The 24,517-nt window shown below is 35.1% G+C and overlaps 1 protein-coding gene across 1 annotated transcript in view; it reads left to right on the top strand.

The window, feature by feature from the left end:
* LUZP2 (leucine zipper protein 2) overlaps positions 1-24,517 on the top strand; it is a gene marked incomplete at both ends in the record, with an annotated part of 299,358 nt that overhangs the window by 129,235 nt on the left and 145,606 nt on the right. The window contains 3 exons of the mRNA XM_084237174.1: positions 16,234-16,351; positions 19,838-19,908; positions 21,791-21,872. Of these exons, the coding sequence (XP_084093300.1) occupies positions 16,234-16,351; positions 19,838-19,908; positions 21,791-21,872 (271 nt within the window). The remainder of the gene's footprint in view (positions 1-16,233; positions 16,352-19,837; positions 19,909-21,790; positions 21,873-24,517) is intronic.

The following is a 24,517-nucleotide window of genomic DNA, read 5'->3' as shown; positions in this document are numbered from 1 at the left end:
TTTTTAATGTTTCCTTTGCTATGCAGAAGCTTTTAAATGTGATATAAAAAATCAGATACATTTTTCTATTTTGGTTTTTGTTGTCTGTGCTCCTGCTGTCAAATTTAAAGCCAAGACTAATTACCAAGACTAATGTCAAGGAATTTTTCTAGAATAATGTTTAATATCAGGGCACCGATCGCCCATGACATGAACCATCACACCTGATTTCCTTCCCCATATGAGAAGACAGCTCTGAGGAATGTTCATCCCCCAGAAGTCTCTGGCTGTACTAACCCTCAGTAACTCACAGTGTCAATCTGTAATTAAATTCAATTTCCTTCCCCTCTCCATTTCACTTCTCAACTCTTCAACTAGAGTTTCATAGGATCATGAGAATAAACTAATTGTACCCAGAACCTTGTTTCAGGGCTACCCTAAGGCCATAGTCATTCTTAAAAGTCACATCCCTGTAGCCACTACCAATTTCTGCAGATAAGAATATTTTCTACCCTTATAATTCCTCTTGTAAATGAGAGTTATCACTACAATTATTTTGGGTATGTGTTTTAATTTTGTCTTTCCCAATGATGTTAAGTTTGCTGAAAAGCAAGAGATGTATCACCTTCAATTTTATATATTAATCTGCCATAGTGTGTCATATATTTAGTGAATTATTTCTCTCTCTCTTTCTTTGTCTCTCTGATGTGTATGTGTATTTGCCCTACTTATCCAAATTTTCTTTATGTGAGAAAGTGTCTGCTTAGGGTAAATATTTTAGTAGATCCAAAATCATTTTTTTTGTTTTGTTTTGGGGGGACTCTGAAGATACACTGGGAAGTAGAGAAATGCTGATCTAACAGCATTATGCAAGGGCCCCTATACAAGTGCAATTTTGAATGATGCAAAGAAATGTACCAGTTCTTATTTTTCTATTCCTTTTAAGGAATGGAAGATATTACCTGTTCTGTTTTAGAAGTGCTAAATTCCATTTGAAATGCAAAGCAGGTGCATCTTTAGTTTCTTCAGAGTCTTGACCTTTGATGTTTCGGGATCGTGTTTCAACTAGTCTTTGGATTTTCATATACCTCTCAGTTTTATTATTTTTCACACTGCTCCCAAATAAAATTCTGCACAATCCCCTGGGATATTTAATCTTTTTCTAGTTTAACGAATCAGAAGCATAGTTAAACTCCCTCTAGTGATGCAGTATATTGTGGTTTAGCTGAAATGTCAGACATCTGCTGCCCCCAAGTCCTCTGCTATTTGAGTTAAACTTAGCTAGTTTAAAAATTGACTCAAATTTCCATATTACGAATGTATGGGACTCAACTCCATGCTTCCCCAGTTAATGTGTCCTGGGGATTTGAAGACTATTCTTTGTTATAATAACTTGCTTGAATTTTCTTTTTTGCTGTATTCCCATTCACATACTATAGCCACTCATTTTTCTTTATTCACTTTACTCCCTGAAAATGCAACTCCAACAAAAGATCATTTGTCTCTCAGGTTTTTCTGAATATTTTTGAGTTATTAGAACATAATATGTAGCATCATAATAGTGTACACAATGTATATTAGATATTTTCCCAGGTAGTTTGCTATGTTAAATTGGATGCACTGGATTCCTTATCGGATCATAAAGTCTTGCCCATTTGCTACTTTTTCTGAAACATCCTGATTTTAACCTTACATATTTTACCCTAAACCTAGCAGTTACTTAGGCTGCTATTGAGCTGGTCTGAAGGGTTAAATGTATTTGAGTCAATCAGATCAGCACTTGCCACTAAAAAAATCAGTAAGTAACTGATTGAGATTATCAAAATTTTTTCAAAGCCTTACCCAAGGTTCACTATTTTTCCTGATGTTTTTATTTTTTCTAGTTGAGATTTAACTGACACACTGTTAAGATAGTATACTAAATATAGAGTTGTTTTTATACTCAAGTAACCATAGCCAAAAAGAACATATAGAATATTACCTTAGCTAGACCTTAGCTATTACCTTAGCTAGACCTCCTTTGAACTTTCTCAGTCAATACCCACTCACCTTTTTCAGATTACCACCCCTCTTCTGTTCTATTACCATAAGTTAGTTTTTCCTGTTTATGAACTTCATATAAGTAGAATCATCCATTGGGGACTCTTGAATCTGGCTCATTTTTCTCAATGTAATGACTTTGAATTTTATACAGGTTATTGGGTGTAGCCATAGTTTGTTCTAATGTGACTGCTACATTGTTTTCCATTGTATAATACTTCATTTATTTATGCCTGCTCCTACTGATGACATCTTGGTTGCTTCCTTTTTTTTTTTTCTGTTTTAAATGAAGCTGTTATACATAATCCCATGTATGTCTGTGGACATGTGCTTGACTCTCTTCTAAATATTCTCGTAGGAAAAAAACTAGACAATCATATTTTTAGCTTCAGTAGATATTGATAAACTCTTTTTCAACATGATTGAGCACATTTATACTACAACTATCCATAAATATACAAACTTCCTTGTTGTTCCATCGCTTGACCAGTAGTTGATCATATGAACCATTCTTATGAATGTGTTCACTTTATTATGCAAGCTCTTAAATTGGATGTGCCCAAAACCTATGGATAGGAGGGTCTGGTTCTGTTCCTAAAACCTATGGATAGGAGGGTCATGTAGGTTTCTCCCACTGAGATATAAAATCTAGTTTGTGATATTTCATGCTTAATATGAAACAAGAACTCTCATTATGAAAATAACATTAGGAAAAGAATAAAACAAAGGGGCAGAGGATACTGTTGTATTTGAAAGCTGTCACAGAAGGAAGTGGTCTTAAATTGTTATTTAGGAGCTTATCCATCTTTAGAAAATTAGCTATCCGTGCTATGCCTGGCCTGGAATGTTGCTTGATGTTAACTGCATGAGTAGCACTTTGTGGCAGCCAGATAGATCTTTGTTAATAAAAATTTCTTGTGATTTGGGATCAAGCAGAAGCACAAATTGCTGAAAGATAAACCCAGAAGTTTCTGCTATCCCAGCTGCTCCTAGAAACTAAACACTGTCAGGGAAAAAAAAAAAAAAAAAGAGGAGGAGGAGTCACAAGTACAAGTAGAAATAAAACTACAAGCAAATATAGTTGTAAATGCCATGCCAGCAATATGAGGTTCTTTCTAGCGTAAAATTAACTTTTTCAAATCCAAGTTTTCAATATCTATATATAAATGAGCAAGAAATAGAATCAGAATGCTGTTTTTATGTTCATTGTAATATATATTACCAAATATATTGAAAACAACTTTATATCTTTGTCCCTATAACCTATTTGTGATTATTTGATATTTAGTTCAATTTTTCATTATAAAAATAATTTTCTGAAAAAAATCACTATTTTCTTAAGTATATGTCATGCTGTTTAGTTATTTATTGCTCCAAAAAAAGAAACATTTTTTTTCCTTTCACTAGTAAAGTGTATACTTTAAGTCAGTGAGGATTGTGCTAAATATTACCCTAAGTTTTCATGTATGAGAATATTAAGTCATTACTTTTAATCCATAAAAGATGGTAAATACACTTAAGGCTAAAATCACTTGGCATTTCCCTTGCAAATTGCTACATATGGGAGTCTTTGATTTTTCACAGCTGCTATTTCATTTTCTCCTCTGACATTAACTCCCTTTTGGGTGTTGATTATTTTTTTATATTTCCACTAAATTTTACAAAAAGGCTAAATTATATGTTCTTCACTGAAGTAAAAATCTATTTTATTGTGAGTATGCCATTGAAACACCAGTAATTACAAATTAATAATCTTTGCTTTCTTCTATTTAGTACATTGTTTGATTTGGAGGTGATTGTTTTACTTTTTAATTCATTCTCCTGTATACCTACACCTCTTTGCTTGATTGATAATACCTCTTATTTAAAAAAAAGCCGCATGATCTTTTATAGCATTGGGTGACTTACTGCAACCCTATACCTGTAGAATGAATGTTTTCTGCCAGTTTTAACATAATAGATCATAAAGACAGTTGATTTTTTCCATAGGAGAATCTAAGCAATAAATACTCAAATTTGATAAGATAAAGTGTTTTAAAGACAGAAACTAATTTTCTATACAAATTTTTTTCTTAAAACAGATAATTATCACTGGGCATGGAAAAATTAAGTTGTATGTTGGTTAAAAATAAACAGGGCAACTTATTTTCAAAAAGTGAGAATTATATAATACATTTTATAATGGAAACCAGATATCTATTTTTCATTTGTGAGTCTTGTATATAAGCTACTTGGACTTTGATGGGGTGTGGAATTTGCCGGAGAAAACCAAAGACAAAGGATAGGATCACTGTAGTGCTTATCTTTGAAAATGTTTTGGGTGATTATAAACTATACATTTTAAAAAGTTGAATGTTGTTAAAATAAATCATCAGATTGCAAAGATAGAACTGTGACCAATACATGTATAAAATCATCTGCTTCTTTCCTATTTATGATGAAAAGGTGGTGTGAAGCAATCATATTACAAAAATTTTAAAAGTGTTCTTAATCACCCAAGTATATTAGGATGAAGTAAAAGAAACATTTTAATATACATTATTGGTGGGCATGTAAAATGATGAAGAATTGAGAGAGTACACTTTTAAAAAAGCTTGAAGTGGCCATCATGGGATAGAGAAATTTATTTACTTTTTCTATTCAGAACCTTGTACTGGTTTTAGATTTCTGTTCTAACCCCTTATGCTCTTTGCACCCTCTTGCTTTTACTCCTCCTGGCCGTCCTTTGCCAAGTTATCTGTTCCTTCAACATGTTAAGTGTGTTGCAGTTTATGTATTTTTTCTGATTTCACTTTCTGGAAAGTTCACTTTCTGGAAAGCTAACCTGTCCATCACTTTGGTTGTTGCTCAAATCTTATAGTGTCAAATATGCTTCCCTTGGCTTCCTATTTTGCATTCTATGTCATTTCCTTTCCTTTCCCTCTCCACAGTAACAATCTTTTCAATGATTTATCCTAAATGTCTAGAACCAAACTAAATACTTTCTTAATGAATTAATAAAAAGCATTATGTATAAAAAGTGTTCCCTACTTTAGCATTGCTTAGTAATAAGAAAAATCTACAGGTACCCTAAATGTTTATCAGTATATGTGATGGCTATATACATTCTAAATATACACAATTTATATTAATTTATAAAATTAAGTATTTAAATAATTATGGGAAATGTTATACTGAATTTAAATCAATGTATAAGATTTACACATTCTCACATGGAATGATATCAAAGATATTATAATTAAGTGACTAGAGCATGTTTTATAATCAGTAAAATGTGACCTAATTACATACAGAGAAGGGGAAATATGCCTTTGAAGGCTGTGTGCAGCCTCAGAAAAACTTTCTAAAGAGTTACTCCAAGCTTATCTATGGAAGTGGAGTGTGACATAGAGGAAAGTACATGTGAAAAATAATTTGCACATTATTGAATTATGTTCAATAAAAATTGTGTGTGTGTTTGATGCAGAAATAAAAATAAATTGTGTGATTTGATAAGTTCAGAAAAAGGTCACATTTCTTTGGGATAAGATAGTATTTGAGTGGAAACTTAAATTATGCAAAAACTTTACAAAGCAAAGCCAGTGTGATGGAGAAAGGGTAGGAGACTAGGGCATCAGATAGTTGTTTACATTGGAATATATTCACTGGTAGAGGTTACTTAGTGAATGCCAAGGAAATGGGTTCTGTGGGAACAAAAGCTTCTTTTAGGACTATGAGGAGCACATATGTGGGGAAAAATGATTGCAGCCTAATTATAAAAGTCTTCGCACACTAGCCTAAGGATCATGTACTTGAGTTTATATGCATGCAGTTATGGGGGAGGGACTATTTGAATAGGAAAATATCTTGCTAAAAATGGTGTTTAAAAAATTAGATTGACTGTTTTGCAGAAAAAGTGTCACCTATGAGGAGAATACAAATGTGACCTGACTGGGTTCTTGCCTGATCAGGCTCCAACTTTTCTATGTCGGTACTCCATGCTTGACCTGTAACCTTAACCCTGCACCTCTGCTCATATAGTTGTCCACTGGTGCACCCTCTGTCTTGGATGCTGACTGTAAGCTTCCACTTATCCAGTGCAGTAGTAGGTCTCCAAGGTCCCTGATATTGGCATGTGCCCCTGTGTTGGCAACTGCTGGGTTGTACTACGCTGTAACACAGTTAAATTGATGTTTTCCCTTACCATTTTCTGCCATCTTCCATTCCAGATATATAAGTAGTTGTTCTTTTTTTTTCAGGGATTATTGACACTGTTCTACTGTGATTTAGTTGTGAGTACAGGGTGGAGGTGAGTTCTACATCTTTACTCTGCCACCATCTTGCTAGACCCCGGAAGATTCTTTCTTAGACATAAATGTCCCTTGCTGATGGCATCCCACTAGACAATAAATATGTGATACAGAGGATTATAGTAATGCACATAGCCTTTCATTGCACCTTCGTTCTTTGCAGGTATAATAATATTTATATTTATGGGCCTCAGAAGCAGTCAGAAGGGAGAAGCTAGGAATTCCAGGGAGAAGTAATCCAATAGTTCTTTCTGTTCAACAGGTCATGGATTAAATAGCTGCCTTAGTTGTCTATTCCTTTGCAGTTACAGGTTTGTCAGAATCTCAGAACACCAGAAACTTAAGTAAATATGAGCCAGGATTCAAGCTTCTTGTTATGTCTTCCTACCTTGTGAAGTAATAGAATTCACTCTTCTGGTGAGAGGACTTTCCTTTGGGGCCTCCATGTTAACTGATTATTATTTGCTGGGCTCAGTCCCATTTAAATTTTTAATAGGCCTCTGCTATGCCTTCTAGAGTGAAAGTGAGAATCAATAGGGTGGGATTTCTGAACTGTGACGTCCTGAGGGGAGATGATTACCACAAATGAAAGGTGGAGGTTTTATTATTCTAAAGATACCACTGATGTTTTTCCTCTGTAGAATGAAAGATATCATGCAGGCTTTATTGCTCCCCACCCATTGCCTTGGAGACTCTGACAACCTACATTTTGCAGAATGGCAGGATCTGAAACCACTCAGCATATGAGGCTTGCAAAATCAATATAACTCCTATCAGTCAAAGACACCAAGCAGAAGATCTATTTCATGCATCAAATGGAATGCAAAACCACAGATTCCTCTATCCTTAGTGAAATCTATTTCTGCATAGATACATAAAGTTAATAAAAACCCATCTCATTGATCATGTATTGGCAGGACTGTTTTTCTCTTTGGTTTCTGCTTTCACATTATATGACAATGCTATGGTAAGCCCTTGTGAAATTTTCTACTATATTTTCAAAGTAGTCTAGTCATCTATTTTCTAGTATGGATTTCCTTAATCACAAAAGATCTCAATTACTTGGTACTCTTAATCCATAAGAGTACCATCTACCCTCTTAACGCCACTCAGATTAATATTGTTTTTAGCATAAATTAGTCACATATAAATGTAATTATGCATGTGTCTATCATATTTTAGACTAAGAATTCCATGAAGTCAGAAACTATTTTTTAGTTTCTCTGAAAACTAAAATAGACTCTGCAAAAGTGAACAACATTCTGAACCCCTCAAGACAAAATATTTGTCAATATATAAGAAAGTTGACATTTTTCTAGGAGACTTCATTTGCATAAATTGTCAGCCCACAAAAGTTTAAGAACCACTGTATGTGAACTATTAGAATAGTGAAGATAAGAATTCAAATTTTAAAGTTGGGGTATAAGGGAAACTTTGACAAAACTGCCTTAATTTTCTAAAATCTTCCATATAGAGAGAGATTTGTATATCTATGTATCTCTATATAGGGTGTGCTTCTGTCAATTATCATATATGTGCTTTACAGCATTGGAAAAAATGCTATTTTTTTGATGCCACAGCTTATATTTAGGAGTATATTTTCATTGGTAAGAGAAGACATTGTTAATTTTAAAGAAGATTACATCCAGCATGGCATAATGCTTACATTAAATGAAATATAGTATCTCCTGTCTCACAGTTCCTTCAAGACATATACTCAATAAATGGCAAGCATAATTATTAGCACTATTGAATTTTCTCTCTTGCTGTCTTCTATTTTAAGAAACTTTAGTGACCACATTGGGCAAATATAATTAAAAACAAAATTTCTTTCTGATCCAGGAACTACCTTGGCAAAAGTATAAAAGAAAAAGAACAATTTTATTATTGAGTAAGTTTTAATTAGAATATGATGTGTGTTATAGGCAAGGTACTCAAAGTTTGCAAAAACAGAAATTACATTCTTTTATATAACCAAGAAGATACAAGCTACTACAGATTTTTTTTAATATAAATAATAGTCTTCAAGCAAGATAACTCAGCAGTACCATTTGTCATTCATAGTTTATCCTTAATCCATCTGGCAGTTGGGATAGCCATATGCATTAGCTAACTGACTTTATTCAAAGGGAAAATAAATTGTATAACAAAACATAGTCAAATCTTTATGACAATAGTTATTTTTGTAATTTGGACCTGGGTGCAGCTATTGTTAAACTCTTACCCTCCCACAGAATCTGGGAGATGGGGTTATTATCTCTCTCCATGATTATGTTCAAAGAGATGACTCCAAAGTCAATTGAGAAAGATATTTATGGGTCTTAAAGATGGCAAGTGACTGATTTACCTTTTGGAAGATGTACATGTACTTCAAAAGGACAGAGAAAGAAAAGTTTTCTAAATTAAATGCTGTGAGAGATGAAGGGCTTTTCCCCTTATTTTCAACAGGAAAAAATAACTTATTTTAACTATCTGTTTGCCCTTGCACTAAAAAAAAATGTCTTTTTCATCAGGTATATAATTTGTGAAATTTAATATGCCATAGATGTGGAAACAGGTGTAAAGATTTATGATGGTTTTCCTGATGTCTGATCTCCTGGGTAATGACAAAATCTGGAACTAAAATATTAAGTCTTAAATTTCATAACTAATAAATATGCTAAAGCATACTCCTCCCTTTTTACACATTTTTATTATAGTCCACATGTTTTTCATGCAGAATGTAATGCTCTACTGAGTATATTCTTTTGCATTTAAAAAAATTAATTATGTGTTTATTATGCATACAAGAACTGGGATGTAGGCCTGAGGTATGGGATGAGAGGATTCACCAGAGACAGAGTGGGGAGCAGAACAGGTGAATTTAATGAAATATATTGCTGAGGGGAGCAGTGGGCAAGACAGGAGAGGTCTGCTTCACCATAGGTGGGTTAGCTCCCTAGCTGGGATCGAACTCATGCCGCAGTGGCTGGTGAAAGCCAGGGAGGCCCCCTTTGTAAGTATTTATAGTAGGGGATTCATCCAGCTCTGCATAGTTATGAGGGGTGATCATTGGGATGGAGTCGCTTAAGTCAATGCATGTCTACTTAAAGTGTTTGCATGAAAAAGTCTACAGATTTACTTTTATTTATTAACAACTTTAACTTGAGTTATTATACCCACATATGTATATAATTTATACAAAGACAATATATTCTATATTTCCTTTTTCCTTCCCTCTCATATAGTTCCTGTCTGTACCCTACTTTGTGCTCTATTAACTCCTTCCTTTTCAAATTTCTATCCTTACTAACACAATCCTATGTGAGTACATATGGACACAAATGCATCTATGTTCCCTTCACAGGGATTATTTATTCTGTATGTGTTGTATAACTGCATCACACTCTTAATTCTTTCTCATTTCTCAAAAGAACCTTATAGAAATCCTTCCAAGTCGTCTCTTATGGCTGTATTTGATATATGATTTAATCTTGAAATGATATACCACATTGTATTGTCAAAGGAAACCAGATTCAGTAGTTAAAATGATAAAAAAAAACTGAGAGTAGTAAGGAAATATCACAGTTGTAGAGGGAAAGAGATCTTAATATAGTCTGGACTCAAATCCAAATTTAACAAGGTCAACTACTGATTTATAGTCAAGGGTGGGGGTCAGTGGATGAAAAATTAGTGGAGAAAATATCGGGGTAAGAGGGTAGGAGTTCTGGTTACATTTGACTTGGCAAGATTCTTCTTGAAAGTAGACCAGCGCAGTCAGGTATCATGTGTGTGTCAGGTATCATGTGTGTGTGGTGGGGGGAGTGGTGTGGTGATGGTGGAGGAGGAGGAATTGGATTAGGGGAGTGTTCTGGCTAAACTGACTTAGCAAAATTCTTGCTACAACTGGGTGATGCAAGCACAAGTATTAATGTCAAGTTGAAGCCTAGTTAAAAGAGGGCTTAGAGCAACCTGATAAAATTTGGTCCAGAAAAGAACCATAGTCAATATATCTAGCACAATTTATTCATCTCTTATTTTATATGCAGATAATTATTATTAGAGTTGCTTTAAACATATGTTCTTAAGAGTAGGAATTTTATTTCTTATGGCTATATTCATAGATTTAGGATTTCTGGGGAAAATTGTATATTTTTAGTTCAAAATATTTCCAAGAGGCTTGCAATATCTGAACGTTTTACTATATTTGTATGAGCTATATCCTTATGGTACTTTTCTAGACATCCTTAGGGGCAAGAATGAATTCTACCATGCATCCATAGTGGCCTTTGGGTTATTCTCTTAATTTGAATTACAGACCTTGAAAGAAATATTCTCTTCTTGTTTCCTGGGGGGTCACATTGAATGTTGAGTCTGCTACAAAGAAAAGGAAAAGAATGGCTTCAGATGACTCAGGTGCCTCCTAACAAAATAACCCATGCACTTTTTGCCAAGATTGTCTTGAATTTTCTGAGGGCAAGTATTGCACATATTTTCCAGGGTACAACTCCTTGTAGTTACCAACATAATATCCTGGACAACTCAATTAAAAGTTACCTTATTCAATCTTCGTGCCTATATAGAAATGAGAACTATGCATTGGAGTAATTTTGACCATTGGGTAGAGTGGGTGAGTGGATAATTTAAATTGGTCTTCTTTTTCAATATATTTTGCATTGTGAATTGATCTCAATCTCTCCTCTCTCTCTCTCTCTCTCTCTCTATATATATATATATATATACACACATATATACACACACAGCTATACATGCATATATAGATACCTAAATATATTCCCCCTATAATTCACAAAGCAATTTCTTATAGAAAGTATTTCAGAGTCCTGAGCATGTCATTCAAGAATTTTAATAAATTGAGCCTTAACAACTTCTCAACTTTTATTCAATAACCCAGAGTATACCCTGTATGCAGATTAGACTATATTACCTGCTGATTTACAGTATTGCACCAGGCACATTCCCATTTTCATTGTAATTGCTTAATGATGGGGTCTAGGTTAACTCAGATGCTGGGAATGGAAGAATCCACAGGGAATCCACAGAGACGGAGAGGTTAGAAGTAAAGCTTAGTTTTATTGAAAGCCCTTGTCAAGAAAGGATAGGGCAGAAGTCAGACTGACTGCAGAAGTCAGGGATTGTTTGCGAGGGTCAGCAGCTGTCTCATTGTGACAGGAACTAGAATCTAGCTTTTATATTTGAGTTTCCTTTGCTTTCTGTTTTCTTTTTGCTCACTTAGCAAGTGTTGGGTTAGCAAATGCTGGGTACATCCTGTTCTCTGCAGGTAATTAGAGTGTTTATGGGGGCAACTAGCTCCTAGGAAATACTCCTGGTACTTGGGATGCCGAAGGTGGTGGTGGTGCTGATAGGGGTGCTGGCGGGGGCAACTAGGCCACCTCCCAGTTTAATTTAATTCAATTTAATTTAATACCATTTAAATTTAACTTCATCATTTCCATTGTCCCCTCTTCTTAGAATATCTTTTCTCTTAATATCTTTTAATAGCTCTGTGCATAGCTCAAAGCCTAGTACAAGTATCTTATCTCCATCAAAAATTTCCATCATTGGAAATCTAAAGGTTCTTCACCCCTAATGTCTTACTCCTATCACATTTTCTCTTAGGTATGTCCCTGTCCATGGTTTTTCTTTCTTTACCTATATTTTATAGTCAGTTGGTTTAGGGTTATGATACTGTAAATAGATACATTTTTTTCAAAGAGTCATGTATGTAGAAGGAAATAAGAAAATATTTACTCAGTTCACTTATTATAGGGAGATCACATATGATCACATATATACAATGCTTTATCATCACAAGGGTTGAAGATAATGTCTGTCAGTTACTAGATGTATAATCTTGAAGAAAATACATAAATTCTGAAACTCTGGTTTATAGTCATAAAATTTATACACATACATACATGTATATATACATGTATATACACATATACATGTAAGCCCCACTTACAATTGCATTATGAATATTAGATATTAATTTTAAGAATAAGAAACATAAAACTGTGGCTGTGACTGCCATAAGAAATGATTCCTTGGATATAGGCAAAAATACTAGAAGCAGGAAGAAATTTGTATTTCTGTGGTTATTGTTATTCCATTTCTTTCGGGGGAAAGTAAACTTGCAGTCTCAGAGCACAGCTTCAGAGCTTCTGAATAGTATAAGGCTTAAATATGGAGGTGTTCAGCACACTCCTAGAGAATCTTTTTTTTTTCATTTATCACAAAACCAAAATACAATTAAAATGAAGTGGAAATATTTTTTAAAACTCTGTGATACTCATCACTGATTGTATTGTACCTCCCCAGAAGTATCAGGGTGCAAATCAAGCAACAGAAACAAGGGGACCCTCCCCTAAACCACCTAGATAGCTTCACCTGATCATCAAACTCCACTCCTCATTCCCAGAAGCTAGTCCAAGGTGTCTGCAAATACTGGGGTCAGGGAAGATGGTATCTCCCCTACATAAAGGGTGGTTGAAGTTATGAAAATATAATCAATTTTCTAATGAAATGATTAGATTTTATATCATAAAGAAATGTGCTGAGAATTATGTTATAATATATTGGTAGTAGAACTGTAGATTGGGAGGACTCCCTGGTGGCGCGTGGGGTTAAGATGCAACCTATGAAGCTTTCCACAGAATATATTGATAATAGATGTATAGATTGGGAGGCCTCCCTGGTGGCACAAGGGGTTAAGACACAACCTATGAAGCTGTCCACAGCCTCTGCAGCACGAGTTCAATCCCTGGCCTGTCAGGGAGCAACCCATATGGCACAGCAGACCTCTCCTGACTCACCCGCTGCTCCCCTCAGCAGTGTATTTCAGTAGATCTGCCTGTTCTGTTCCCCACTCTGTCTCTGGTGAATCCTCTCACCCCCTGCACCTCTGGCCTATACCCCAGCTCTTGTATGCATAAATAAATAAATCTTTGAATTATTTTCACTCCTAGAAAAAATTATGTCAACAATATTCAGAAAAATATATTTGTAGCCAAATATCCAGTTGTAAGATATACGAAAATGCATGCATAAAGGATTTTAATATGTATAGACACAGTAAGAGCTTCAAAGGTGTTCAAACTAGTTCCAGAACACATCTATGTGAGGATCTTTTTTTTTTTTAATGTATGGGAAAAAATGTATTAGGAGGTAAAAATATACTATTTTTAATTGCAGTAAAATCTGATAAAATGCTAACCAATGCTTCCATTAACATTATTGCTGTAGAGTAACGTGGTTTCTTTTTTTTTCTTTTTTTTTTTTTTTTTTAATAGAGGCATGCTTTATTTATTTGTTTGCTGGTTTGTTTGTTTGTTTTGTTTATACATGCACTGGGTACAGTCAGAAGTGCGGGAGGGTGAGAGAATTCACCAGAGCCAGAGCGGGGAGCAGAGCAGGCAGAAGGACCGAAGTACACTGCTGAGGGGAGCAGCGGGCAGCAGGAGAGGTCTGCGCGCCATGTGGGACCCTCCTCCTCCGGTGGCCGTGGAGCAGCCGGGGATCGAACCGGCGCCGCAGAGGCCGCGCGCAGTTTCGCAACCCAGCGCTCAACCGCTGCGCAACCGGGGAGGCCCATAACGTGGTTTCTTAAAAGTACCTTGAATAATTGAATCTAGAGGTGCTATTAGTGAACATTTTTGGTAGTTATATTTTTCTGATAAACTATATTGTCTTCATGTCTCTCAGTGTATTTAGCAGAAAATATAGAAATATAAATTGACTTCCTTTTCTTATGAAAATATTTGAAGGTCACATATGATAATGGAATTAAATGATTATATGCAATAAAAAAAGAAATGCTCTCCATGATTTTATTGAATGAAATGACAAGTAAATCCAATACTGAAAAAATATATATACAACATTGAAGGAAGTAAAACAATTTCTATGAGGTGCACAGTGAATATTTAACTGCGATAAACTGCTAACAAAGTCAGTATGATCTTAAAATTTAATGGCTAAGATATTGAACTCTTAAGGCTAATCGATATACTATTTCCTCAGGAAAAATATGCCCTTGGAAATTACTATCCATGTAACTAAATTTCTTCATCTGTATAATGGAGTGAAGCTAATTCTTATCTCATTGAGTTGTTCTGAAGATGAGATGTGTAAATGTGTTTGCATATATATATATATATGTATGTGCGTGTGTCATATATATAATATAATCTTGCATGTAATAATGTTATGATTTGTTATGGTCACTTAAGATAATTTGGGGGCTCCCTGGTAGCATAGGGGTTAAGGCTCAGTGCTATCACAGCTGTAGCCTAAGTTCAATCCCTGACCAGGTAGCTAACCCGCATATGGCGCAGCATACCCTTCCTGTCTTGCCCACTGCTCCCCTTAGCAGTGTTGTTTCAGTAAATTCACCTGTTCTACTCCCCAGTCTGTCTCTGGTGAATCCTCTCATCCCCCATTGCTCGGGCCTATATCCCAGTTCTTCTATACAATTAAAAAAAAATTAAATAAAAGATAATTTTGGAGATAGGTTTATTTTCACATTCATGAGAAACAAACCAGAGCATGAAGTAAAACTGTGTAATTAGAAGAAAGTGAAAATATATCTTGCCATCCATTATTTGACTTTGCTAGTGAGACTGAAGAGACCCGAGGCATTAATATCTGTCTGATTGCAGGCTGATTACTGTTCATTAGTGGAAATCTCAAGACCAGAGAGAAATATTAAAGTTTTCAGCAGGGGGACATTCCAATTTCTTTCAATAAGAATGTGAAATACACTAACCAACCTTTAAGAGTCTCACTTTCCATATCCTCATTTCAGCAGCAAATTTTATAAGGACTCTAGGTCCGATATTTATGCTGATATTTTAAAAATAAAAAAATATTTTCATTAGCATTTACACATGCTTTCCCCTTTCATATGGAGCTAATTTTTACTTATCTTTAAAATATATCTTACATGCTTTATATTACATTTTCCTGGAAGCCTTTCCTGATAGTTGCTCTCTGATGTGTCCAACTAGTATTTTTAACTTTCTCTTGTCATTTATAGTTTATACTGTACTGGTAATTGTCAGTTTCTTTATCCACATTGCCCTCTACACACACACACTCACACATTCAAACATTCATTCATAATTGCACATGCATAAACATTCACACATAGACATGTACACGCACTAGTTCCTCATTTATTCTTAAATAGTATCTTAGCATAGTACCAGTCTTTCTGTACCCAACACTTTTATATTTGTAAAAATGACAATACCTGTGTTATCTTGCTAAAGAGACCATATGAAAAAAAGTATATGTATGTTTCTGAGATAAATATTGTTTTAATATTTATTTCAAATTTAACTGTAATTTGAATGATATTTACTATATTTAACAACTGATTATTCTATATATTTTGCTTCTTCTGATACCTCTTTAATAACAATAGAGAGTCTTAGACATGAATGGAAAGGATGTCTTTTCAATGGGCTTCCTTCCCTACAAACCGGCAATGAACCCAGGCACTACATTCTTTTCTGGGTCTACCCCCAAATTTATCCCCAACCCCAACATTCAAGCCTGTTCATATCTTCTAGATACATTATCATGTATTTTGATTTCACACTTTAAGAACTTTGGGGAAAAGTGGTATGAAGTCATGGAAAATAAATAGGTAATTTCTAAGAAGTACCTGATGACTTGTTACAATATTGTTCTAGAATACTGTGTAACCTGGATAATCCTTAATGCAAAATGAGCCCTATTATAAAAAGTGGTTTTTCAATTTTCCTATTTAGATGGCATACTAAAAACAAAACATCCAAGTAATTAAGATTTCAATTAATTTAGACTTTGCTTTAAATGTGAGGCTTATGATTATGATTAAAGTGGTTGTACCCAAGTGGAAACATTTGGGGGACTCTCATGCCTTTTCTTTCTGTGTTAGACAGGACTATGAGGAACTGGAAAGGCAGCTGAAAGAAGTGTTTAAGGAAAGAAGCACCATTCTGTATCAGCTGGCAAAGACATCAAGAGAACTTGATGGAATTAAAAGCAACCTTAGGGTAAGATGCAAACTAATATCCCCAGCAGCAAAGGATAAGGAGTCACCTAGTTTGTCTTGTAGATTAATATGCAAAAACTACTCTTTTTTTTTTTTTACCAGTTTTCCATATATTTCTAGGTGTGACCTTGGAAGATACTTATTATCATATAAGCTTTGAAAAGAAATGTCATTTGAAATGCAGCCTGGGAATTTCTGCTTTGCAAATTTACGAATGAGAAAATTATTTGCTTGGCAAAGCCTTCAATTTCTCACAGCTGCTAAGATCAATTTGACCCCTGTGTGTGTTTTTATATTATATAAAATAATAAAAAAGTAATTATGACCACTGTTAAGTGAAAATAGGAATGTGAATATAATAATGATCTCTATAAAATTATTTTAAATTCCAAAAAGATTATTTAAGAAAGTCATTACTAAAATGCTTAAATGTATGAGAATTTTGAGTGTCATTTTTTGAACATATTTTAATAGTCAAATCTAAATCAAAAACCAAAGACAAGATTTATATCTGATAAGCAAAATACTGAAATACCTGAGAATATATTTTAATATTTGGCTTACACTTTGTATTTACTGAGGGCATACTATACTCTATGTTTGAAAGCATAGAGATAGTTCAGAGGCAAATCCGATATTTGAAACCAAAGCCCAGGCATTTGTTCCAGGTGTGTGTTGAGTTTTGAAAACAAGAAAAAAACAGCAACAACAGTGAAATCACCCAACCTAGTGGGACATGGAGAGAGCTAGTTGGATATGATAAACACTGTAGGAGTAACAGTGCTGTATCAGAAATATGCACAGAGCATTAGGGATTCCCTGGCTAGTATGAAAATGGGTTCAGGGCCTCACTGGTGGTGCAAGGGATTAAGCACAGCACAGTGAATCTATCTGCAGCCTCTGTAGCACAAGTCCCATCCCCAGCCACCCCCTGTACCTCTGGCCTGTACCCCAGGCAAGTCTTGTATGCATAAATAAATAAATCTTAAAAAAAAAGAGAAAATGGGTGCAAATCAATTAGTTTTCATGGAAAGCTGCTGCCTGAGCTCCACCAGATCTTTAGTAGAAATTCATCAAGTATGTGAGAATGCAAAGAATATTCAAGACACCTGCATCTTCTTAGAGGCAGAACACCTGGCACATTGAGACTATTTCAAACATATGGTGAAATGCCCATGAGTGACTGGTGTTTACAGTGTTTCTGGGACACACCGTCGTTCTATACTAGTAGCATAAGACATAAAATCACACTGTAGAAAGTTGCTTGATAAAATGTGTAATTTCACAAAATAACATATTTTTGACAGACTAACAATTCTACCACTAAATGTAGCTACAATTCTTCAACTACCCTTTGTTTTTTTTTGTATCAACCATAGTGTATGGTATTTTTCATTCTTTATATTTATTTTTAATTATAACATGTCAATTGTTTACATGTATATGTAATTTCAGGGTTATATTTTTACTCCTCTCTATGTGCACATGTTTCTTAAATCCTCCCAACCTCTCCTCAAAATTATGGTAGTATTTTATTCATTGTAAAATGAGGAAGCAAGACTCAATTATAACAAGTCATAGGAATTAACCAAAGCCATGCATCTAATAAATGGTGGTTCTGGCTCTGTGGGGAAATTAATTGTCAAGGGAAATCCAGGTCTTCTAATTGAATACTTCCTGATACCCGTATTCATAACTACACTTTGTATTCTGCATCTCTTGTTTGTTGTTTTTATTTTCCTATAACATTTTTTGAGGATGATCCCCTGCCTTTTTATTTTTTTTATTTTTTAAGATTTATTTATTTATTTTGTATAGATGAATTGGAGTGTAGGCCAATGAATAAATATATTTTTACTGCACTTTTCACCAAGTGCTTTAACATATCCTTTAGCTTCTATGAGTTTTCCAATAACTGTATAAAATAAGCTCTTCAAAATTGTCATTCCTGGAATGCTTAAATTTCCCTGTGAAAATTGGCTGTTTTAGGATTAGCTAGAAATTTTATAAAGGTAGACACCAAGCCTTTGTATGGGTCCTTGCATTATTCATGACAGATATTTGTTAAGTAAATATGAAGTAACAAAATGCTTGCCATTCTTGCTTTTGTCAATTTCCTAGCTGCCACAGCTGTTCTCTATACAAACAATATTATTCACTTTCAGTTTCAATTTTTTTTTAAAGATTTATTTTTATTTATGCATACAAGAACTGGGGTATTGGTCAGAGGAGCAGGGTTTGAGAGGATTCACCATGGACAGAGTAGGGAGCAGAACAGGCGGATCTACTGAATACACTGCTGAGGGGAGCAGTGGGCAAGACAAGAGAGGTCTGCTGCACCCTGTGGGTTGCTCCCTGACTGGGGATTGAACTCATGCTGCAGTGGCTGGTAATACCTTGATAGCACTGACTTTAACCCTGTGCCATTATGGAGGTCCCAGTTTCAACTTTTAATATCAAGAAAGATAGGCTACCCTCTTAAACACTTTGTTGAATATAAATAAGACAGTTCTTAGGGAAAGCTTAATAGGACTGATTCTCTAATTTTTTTAAAGATTTATTTATTTATGCACACAAGAACTGGGGCACAGGCCAGAGGTGTGGGGGGTAAGAGGAGATACCAGAGACAGAGTGGGGAACAGAACAGCCAGATCAACTGAAACACACTGCCGAGGGGAGCAGCGGGCAAGTCAGGAGAGGTCTGCTGTGCCATGTGGGTAGCTCCCTGGCCGGGGATTGAACTCCTGCTGCAGAGGCTGTGGACAACTTCAGAGTTTGTATCTCAACCCCCACACCACCAGGGAGGCGCAGGACTGATTCTCTAATGAGAAAAACTCCATGAACTTTTCTGTTTTACTGGTCTGCCAATTCTCAATTTGCCCGAGTAAATAAATACTAATGACTGAGGTGATGTACTTTTTTCCCTTTAATATTCCATCTACACAGTCTGTTACAGTTTTACATGGCCTGAGTTTTTCTGTGAATTCTAATGCATTATTCATGCCTAATAAATAGACAGGACCAAAGAGATGCATGCTGTTTGACTGCTTTGATCTCGAATTGTGTTACTGCTTAGCATATTCTACTCAGAGAGGACGTTTATATCCCCCTGTATTTGCAGAAACTATGCCAGAGCAGGTTTAACATGGCTAAAAAGAACAAGTAAAACTTCAAGTGGAAAGTAGAAAATCTTTTGTATTCTCTTACAAAGACTTCTAGATTTTTGGACAGCGCATTCTCCTCCATGGAGCCTCTGGAAGCTGAGGCTGAGCTCATTGCTTTTCACACACCATGGAGCAAAAGTGCTAGCTGTGATTACCATCATCCTTTGGGCATCCTTAGGGCCCTGGGAGCACCGTGGCCCTGGCCCTATTTGTACATTCTTGTTCCAGGGCGACCCTGAAGCCACATCTTGTACCTTAGAACCAAAAGTGAGCCTCAGATTATCAATTAAGTAAGACTTCCTTTTATCTACTTTTCTTATCAGTCTTTGAAAAGTGAAGAGAAATTTGCCAAAAGTAATGTTGAGAAGCTTCTGGAAATAGGTGAGAGACAAAGGTAAGACTGTATTTTCCTTTTATTTTCTCGTTCTTTTTTCCTAAAGTGGTCAGACTTTAAAAAACTGTTAAAAAATTTACAGACATGATACTATCAATATGTAGTCCCTTTTCCATCTTGTACCTTTTCCTCTGTCCCAGAGACCTCTATCAGTATTAATATTATATTTTATTTGTTTGTTATATTAGTATAATAATTCAAGATATCATTATTGATATTATAATTGATCAATACATATTACTTGTTGAACATGAAATACTCTTCTAAGTTCAATAATAAAAAGTGCATGTCTAAAATATCATTCTGACATATTTTTAAAAGTACATCATTTTAAATTATTTTATTCCCTTGAAATAAGACACCTGTTATGTACAAATATTTGTGGCTCACAGAATTAATGTTAAAGAATTACAAACAATATTTTCATAGGCATAAATGGTTAAAGAAGGAATGCTGAAAATAGTTACTCTTCTATAGAGCATTCCATGTTGAAAAAGAATAAACAAAAACATAAAACTAGATACAACTGCACAATACATGTCCATCACTCAGTGAGATGGTGAAGGAGACAGTCATGAATATCAGAAAATAAAGCTGTGTGCTACCACAGGAGACAGAAACTCTCAAATGTTGGGCTAGACTGTCATATTTGTATTTATTGAGTGATGGTTTTCCAGGCATTGTACTAAGCATAGATTTCATTGTCCATTTGAATATTAAGATGACTTGCCTACATAGCATCACTGAAATCTGACTGCAATCCCGTGAGGTAGTTCTGTCATTGTGCCCATTTTATATGAGGGAAAAAAAAAATGAGTCTGCAAGAATGTCTCCTATCCCCTACTCTTTATTTTGTAACTACTATTTTGTAACTCTCAATTTTGTCCAGTAGGGTTCCCAAGGTATTTTTTTTTTCTTTTTTGGTATTAAGTTGGGGATTTTAAATTAGTTTGTTAAGACTGGAAAAGTTGTCCACTTATTGCTGTTTCATTGAATAAGTTTATTTCTTACCCAAAATTTTGTATTCTCTCTCTCTCTCTCTCTCTCTCTCTCTCTCTCTCTCCTTCTCTCTCTCTCTCTTGCCCACCCCCTCTCTCATTCACACACACACACATTCATATCCTCACCCTTAGCTGATACCTGAATTGTCTTGTAGGGATAGCTTAGTGATAAAATTAAGACACAGAAAGATGTGATTTGCATCAATCCTGCACCCTTGAGGGAAATGCACATTTATGGAACTATTTTAATGCTTAGGAAGTGAGACAGGGCCCATATGTATTAGTGAGCTTGAAACATGGCATGAGTGTATATATGCAGACATAGATTTCTTTTATTATCCTAAATAAATTAGACAGCCCTCGAGATTGAAAGAAGTCTCTTTTCTCTGTTTTTACAAAAAGGCTCAGGCTTTATAAAGGATGTCTGACACATAATGCATTAAAATTAATCAATTAGGGACACTGGCAGGGAATAGTAATTTCATCCTATCAGTAAGTCTGTGGTAACTTTTTCTAACCAACTTGTTCACACCTTGGCATGCTGTCATTAAAATTAGCTTTGCAACTTGAATTATTATATTGATTTGATTTAGCACATTAGGCAGCTCACAGATGACTCACACAGTGGGATTCTTATAAGACACAATAGCAAAGCAATTTCCTCTGAATGCAGGTTGCTTTTAGTACTTGCACAGGAAGACAGTCCTTTCTATCAGAATCCTGAGATACATCCTGTGTGCTTCGCTTGCCTCTGTGCTATTCTCACTCTTTTGTCGATATAGGCAGGCAGGCAGGCAGCAAAATCTTCTTTCATAATGTACACAGGAAATAATTGAATTATATTATGTCTCTCTTTTGCTCTCGATTTTCTACTAAACTAGAGAACAAATGAAGTCTCTCGAGGAGACCCTGCAAAATCAACTTAAAGAGGCAAATGAGAAAGTCGATAAACAACAGACTACTGTAAGTGTGTTTCTTTCTTTGTGTCCTTTTTTTTGGGGGGACTGGGAAATTGTTAATTTTCTTTTCCAAAATCACTGTGGAACAAATACATATGTAAAAAGTAAAAAATGAGTAATAAAGAAAACCTTAAAATCACTCAGACCTTAAAATCACTCAGTCAGCATACATGGTAAGAAAACACTTTTGTGGTATTTGATTGTTAGGGGTCTTCTAACTCCCAACCCTGATTTATGAGTGAAGAGCTAAGGGTGAGTGTGTGACACAACTGCTGGAATCAGGCCCCACAGCAGTAGCTCTTGATTATGGGTTGTAATTGACTTTGGATGAAATTAAGCTCTGCAATCCCTAAATATGCACCTCAACTCAAATCTGGCATATAGTAAACACTAAATAAATCAATTTCATCTCCACTACTTCTTAGTTGAGTAAATATAAGAAAGCTATTTTATTTCTCTGAGGCTCTTGTTAAAAGCATATCAGTACTATGTACTAGTTTATTTGGTGATTATATAAACTATTGCAGGTGAAGTCTTATTAGAATGCATAATTAGATGTAAGCAACTTCAAAATTGTATCAAGAGACATTATTACCACTATTACTATGTCATATTTATAATATTTAAATCCTGGGTCTCCCTGATGGCACAGGAATTAAAGTTTCAGCACTATCAAGTTATTGCCAGCGACTGCAGCATAAGTTTGATCCCTGGCCAAGGAGCTAACTGACATGGTGCAGCAGACCTCTCCTGTCTCTCCTGCTGCTCCCCTCAGCAGTGTATTTCAGTAGATATACCTGTTCTGTTTTCTACTCTCTCTCTGGTGAATCCTGTCAGCCCCCCCACCCCTGCCCCAGTTCTTGTATGCATAAATAAATTTTAAAATTTTATATTTTTTATCTCTTAATATCATAGTTAGAATCATCAGGGATGAGAGAAGAATGAGTATCTGAACAAAGGAAACTAAAATGTGATATCTTGTTTTTCATAATTTAGGATGATCTGTTTCTTCATCTCTATATTGCTGCTCAAAATAATTTTGTTTTGCCATCTATGAATACTATGACATGAATTACCATCTGCTCTGAAAAGTTGACTTGGTTTGAGACTTACTTCAAGTTCCTAGAGAGTTAGAAACATTTTCTTTGTGGGAATCAGAGGTTTTACCTAGCAGTTATCCAGGCTAAGCTTGGCTTCATTTTCACTATTATTAATATTTACTAGATAACCTTTTTAATGTTAGCTTGCATTTTAGTAACTGCAGTCTCACATTCTTCCTTTTATTTATTATTATTTTCAATTTAGCTTGTTTAGTATTTTCAAAATCATATACCTACATATTAACTCTTATATATAAGTATATGACTACATATGTACATGTAGGGGTGCACTGATGAGTGTGTGTATAAATGTGGACAGAGAGAAAAAAAGAGAGAGGCAAAATATATTTCGGCACAGGATTTTCCTTTATTCCTTTTTCTTTTGTAGAAATTTAATTTTTTAGAAACAGAAAAAAATGGCATTTCATCTGGAAACTTTCAATTAGAAATGGAAATACTGATTTAAGTAATGTCTAAAAGGTATACCTAAATCCTCTCTTGAAATTAACAAATGAACATACCTGTTCCCCCATCTGATGGGCAAATTAGAAAATGTATACATTTCTATAGGAAGACTCACAGTAGAGACCACAACCTCCAAATGACAAACTTCAAAACAGGCCTTTGCTGAGTGGACCCAGGATGTGAATGAGAAGGGACTACTTAGATCTCTGGTCTTGGCTACAAGAAGATATAAAAAGAGATGAGAGAATGGGGAATGAAGAATAGATGAGAGTAAATTTCAGACAGCTTTCAAGTCCGAAGCCTTGTTTTTCCAGTGGGAACCTCACCTTATATGGTTGCAGAAAATGATCCACTTGTGATATTCTGGGACAAAAGGAAGATAAAACTTTCAATCACTTCTGGTCAGAACACAATAGCCCTTTATTCCTACACCAGTGAAGTGAACATCAACTCTAGGAAATACACTGGTTATCCCTTTCTTGCACAGATTATTTAGACAACTGACTGAGAAATTTCTGAGCCATTCTACAGAGCACAGCAACTCCACTCTTGGGTTCCCTTCCTGGCTTCCATAGATTTAGTACCCTCAAATGTGGGATCCTCCTATTTGCTTATGTAATAACATACCAGTTATTATCATGCCACTTGTGCTATGATTTCATCATAATGCTTTCCATTAAGGGAAGTAAGAGAATGGGTATAGTTTTAAAAATCTGCTACTAAAACCAAGATTTTTTTTTTGGTGGGACCCTCGCCGGCGGCCGGGGATCGAACCAGCACTGCAGAGGCTGCAGGAAGCCTCGCAGCCCAGGGCTCAACCACTGCGCCACCAGGGCAGGCCCAAAACCAAGATATTTTTCATACTAGTCAAAACATAAAAAAGTAACTGATGGTAAAATAAGCAGAAATTCAATCATCTCTAGTAATGATCTTTAAATAATTAACAAGTTGGTAGCTTATAATAATCTATTAAAAAAAAAAGTCAACCAAACCAAAATATCAAGTAGTTGCATTTTGGCATCTCCTCTCTAGAAAATTTATATATGTTCACTTGTTTTCCAATCTTTTTTATAAATGGGAGTTA

Source organism: Talpa europaea (assembly GCF_964194135.1).
Source record: "Talpa europaea genome assembly, chromosome: 1".
NCBI lineage: Eukaryota > Metazoa > Chordata > Mammalia > Eulipotyphla > Talpidae > Talpa > Talpa europaea.
This window is presented reverse-complemented; position numbering and strand designations above follow the sequence as displayed.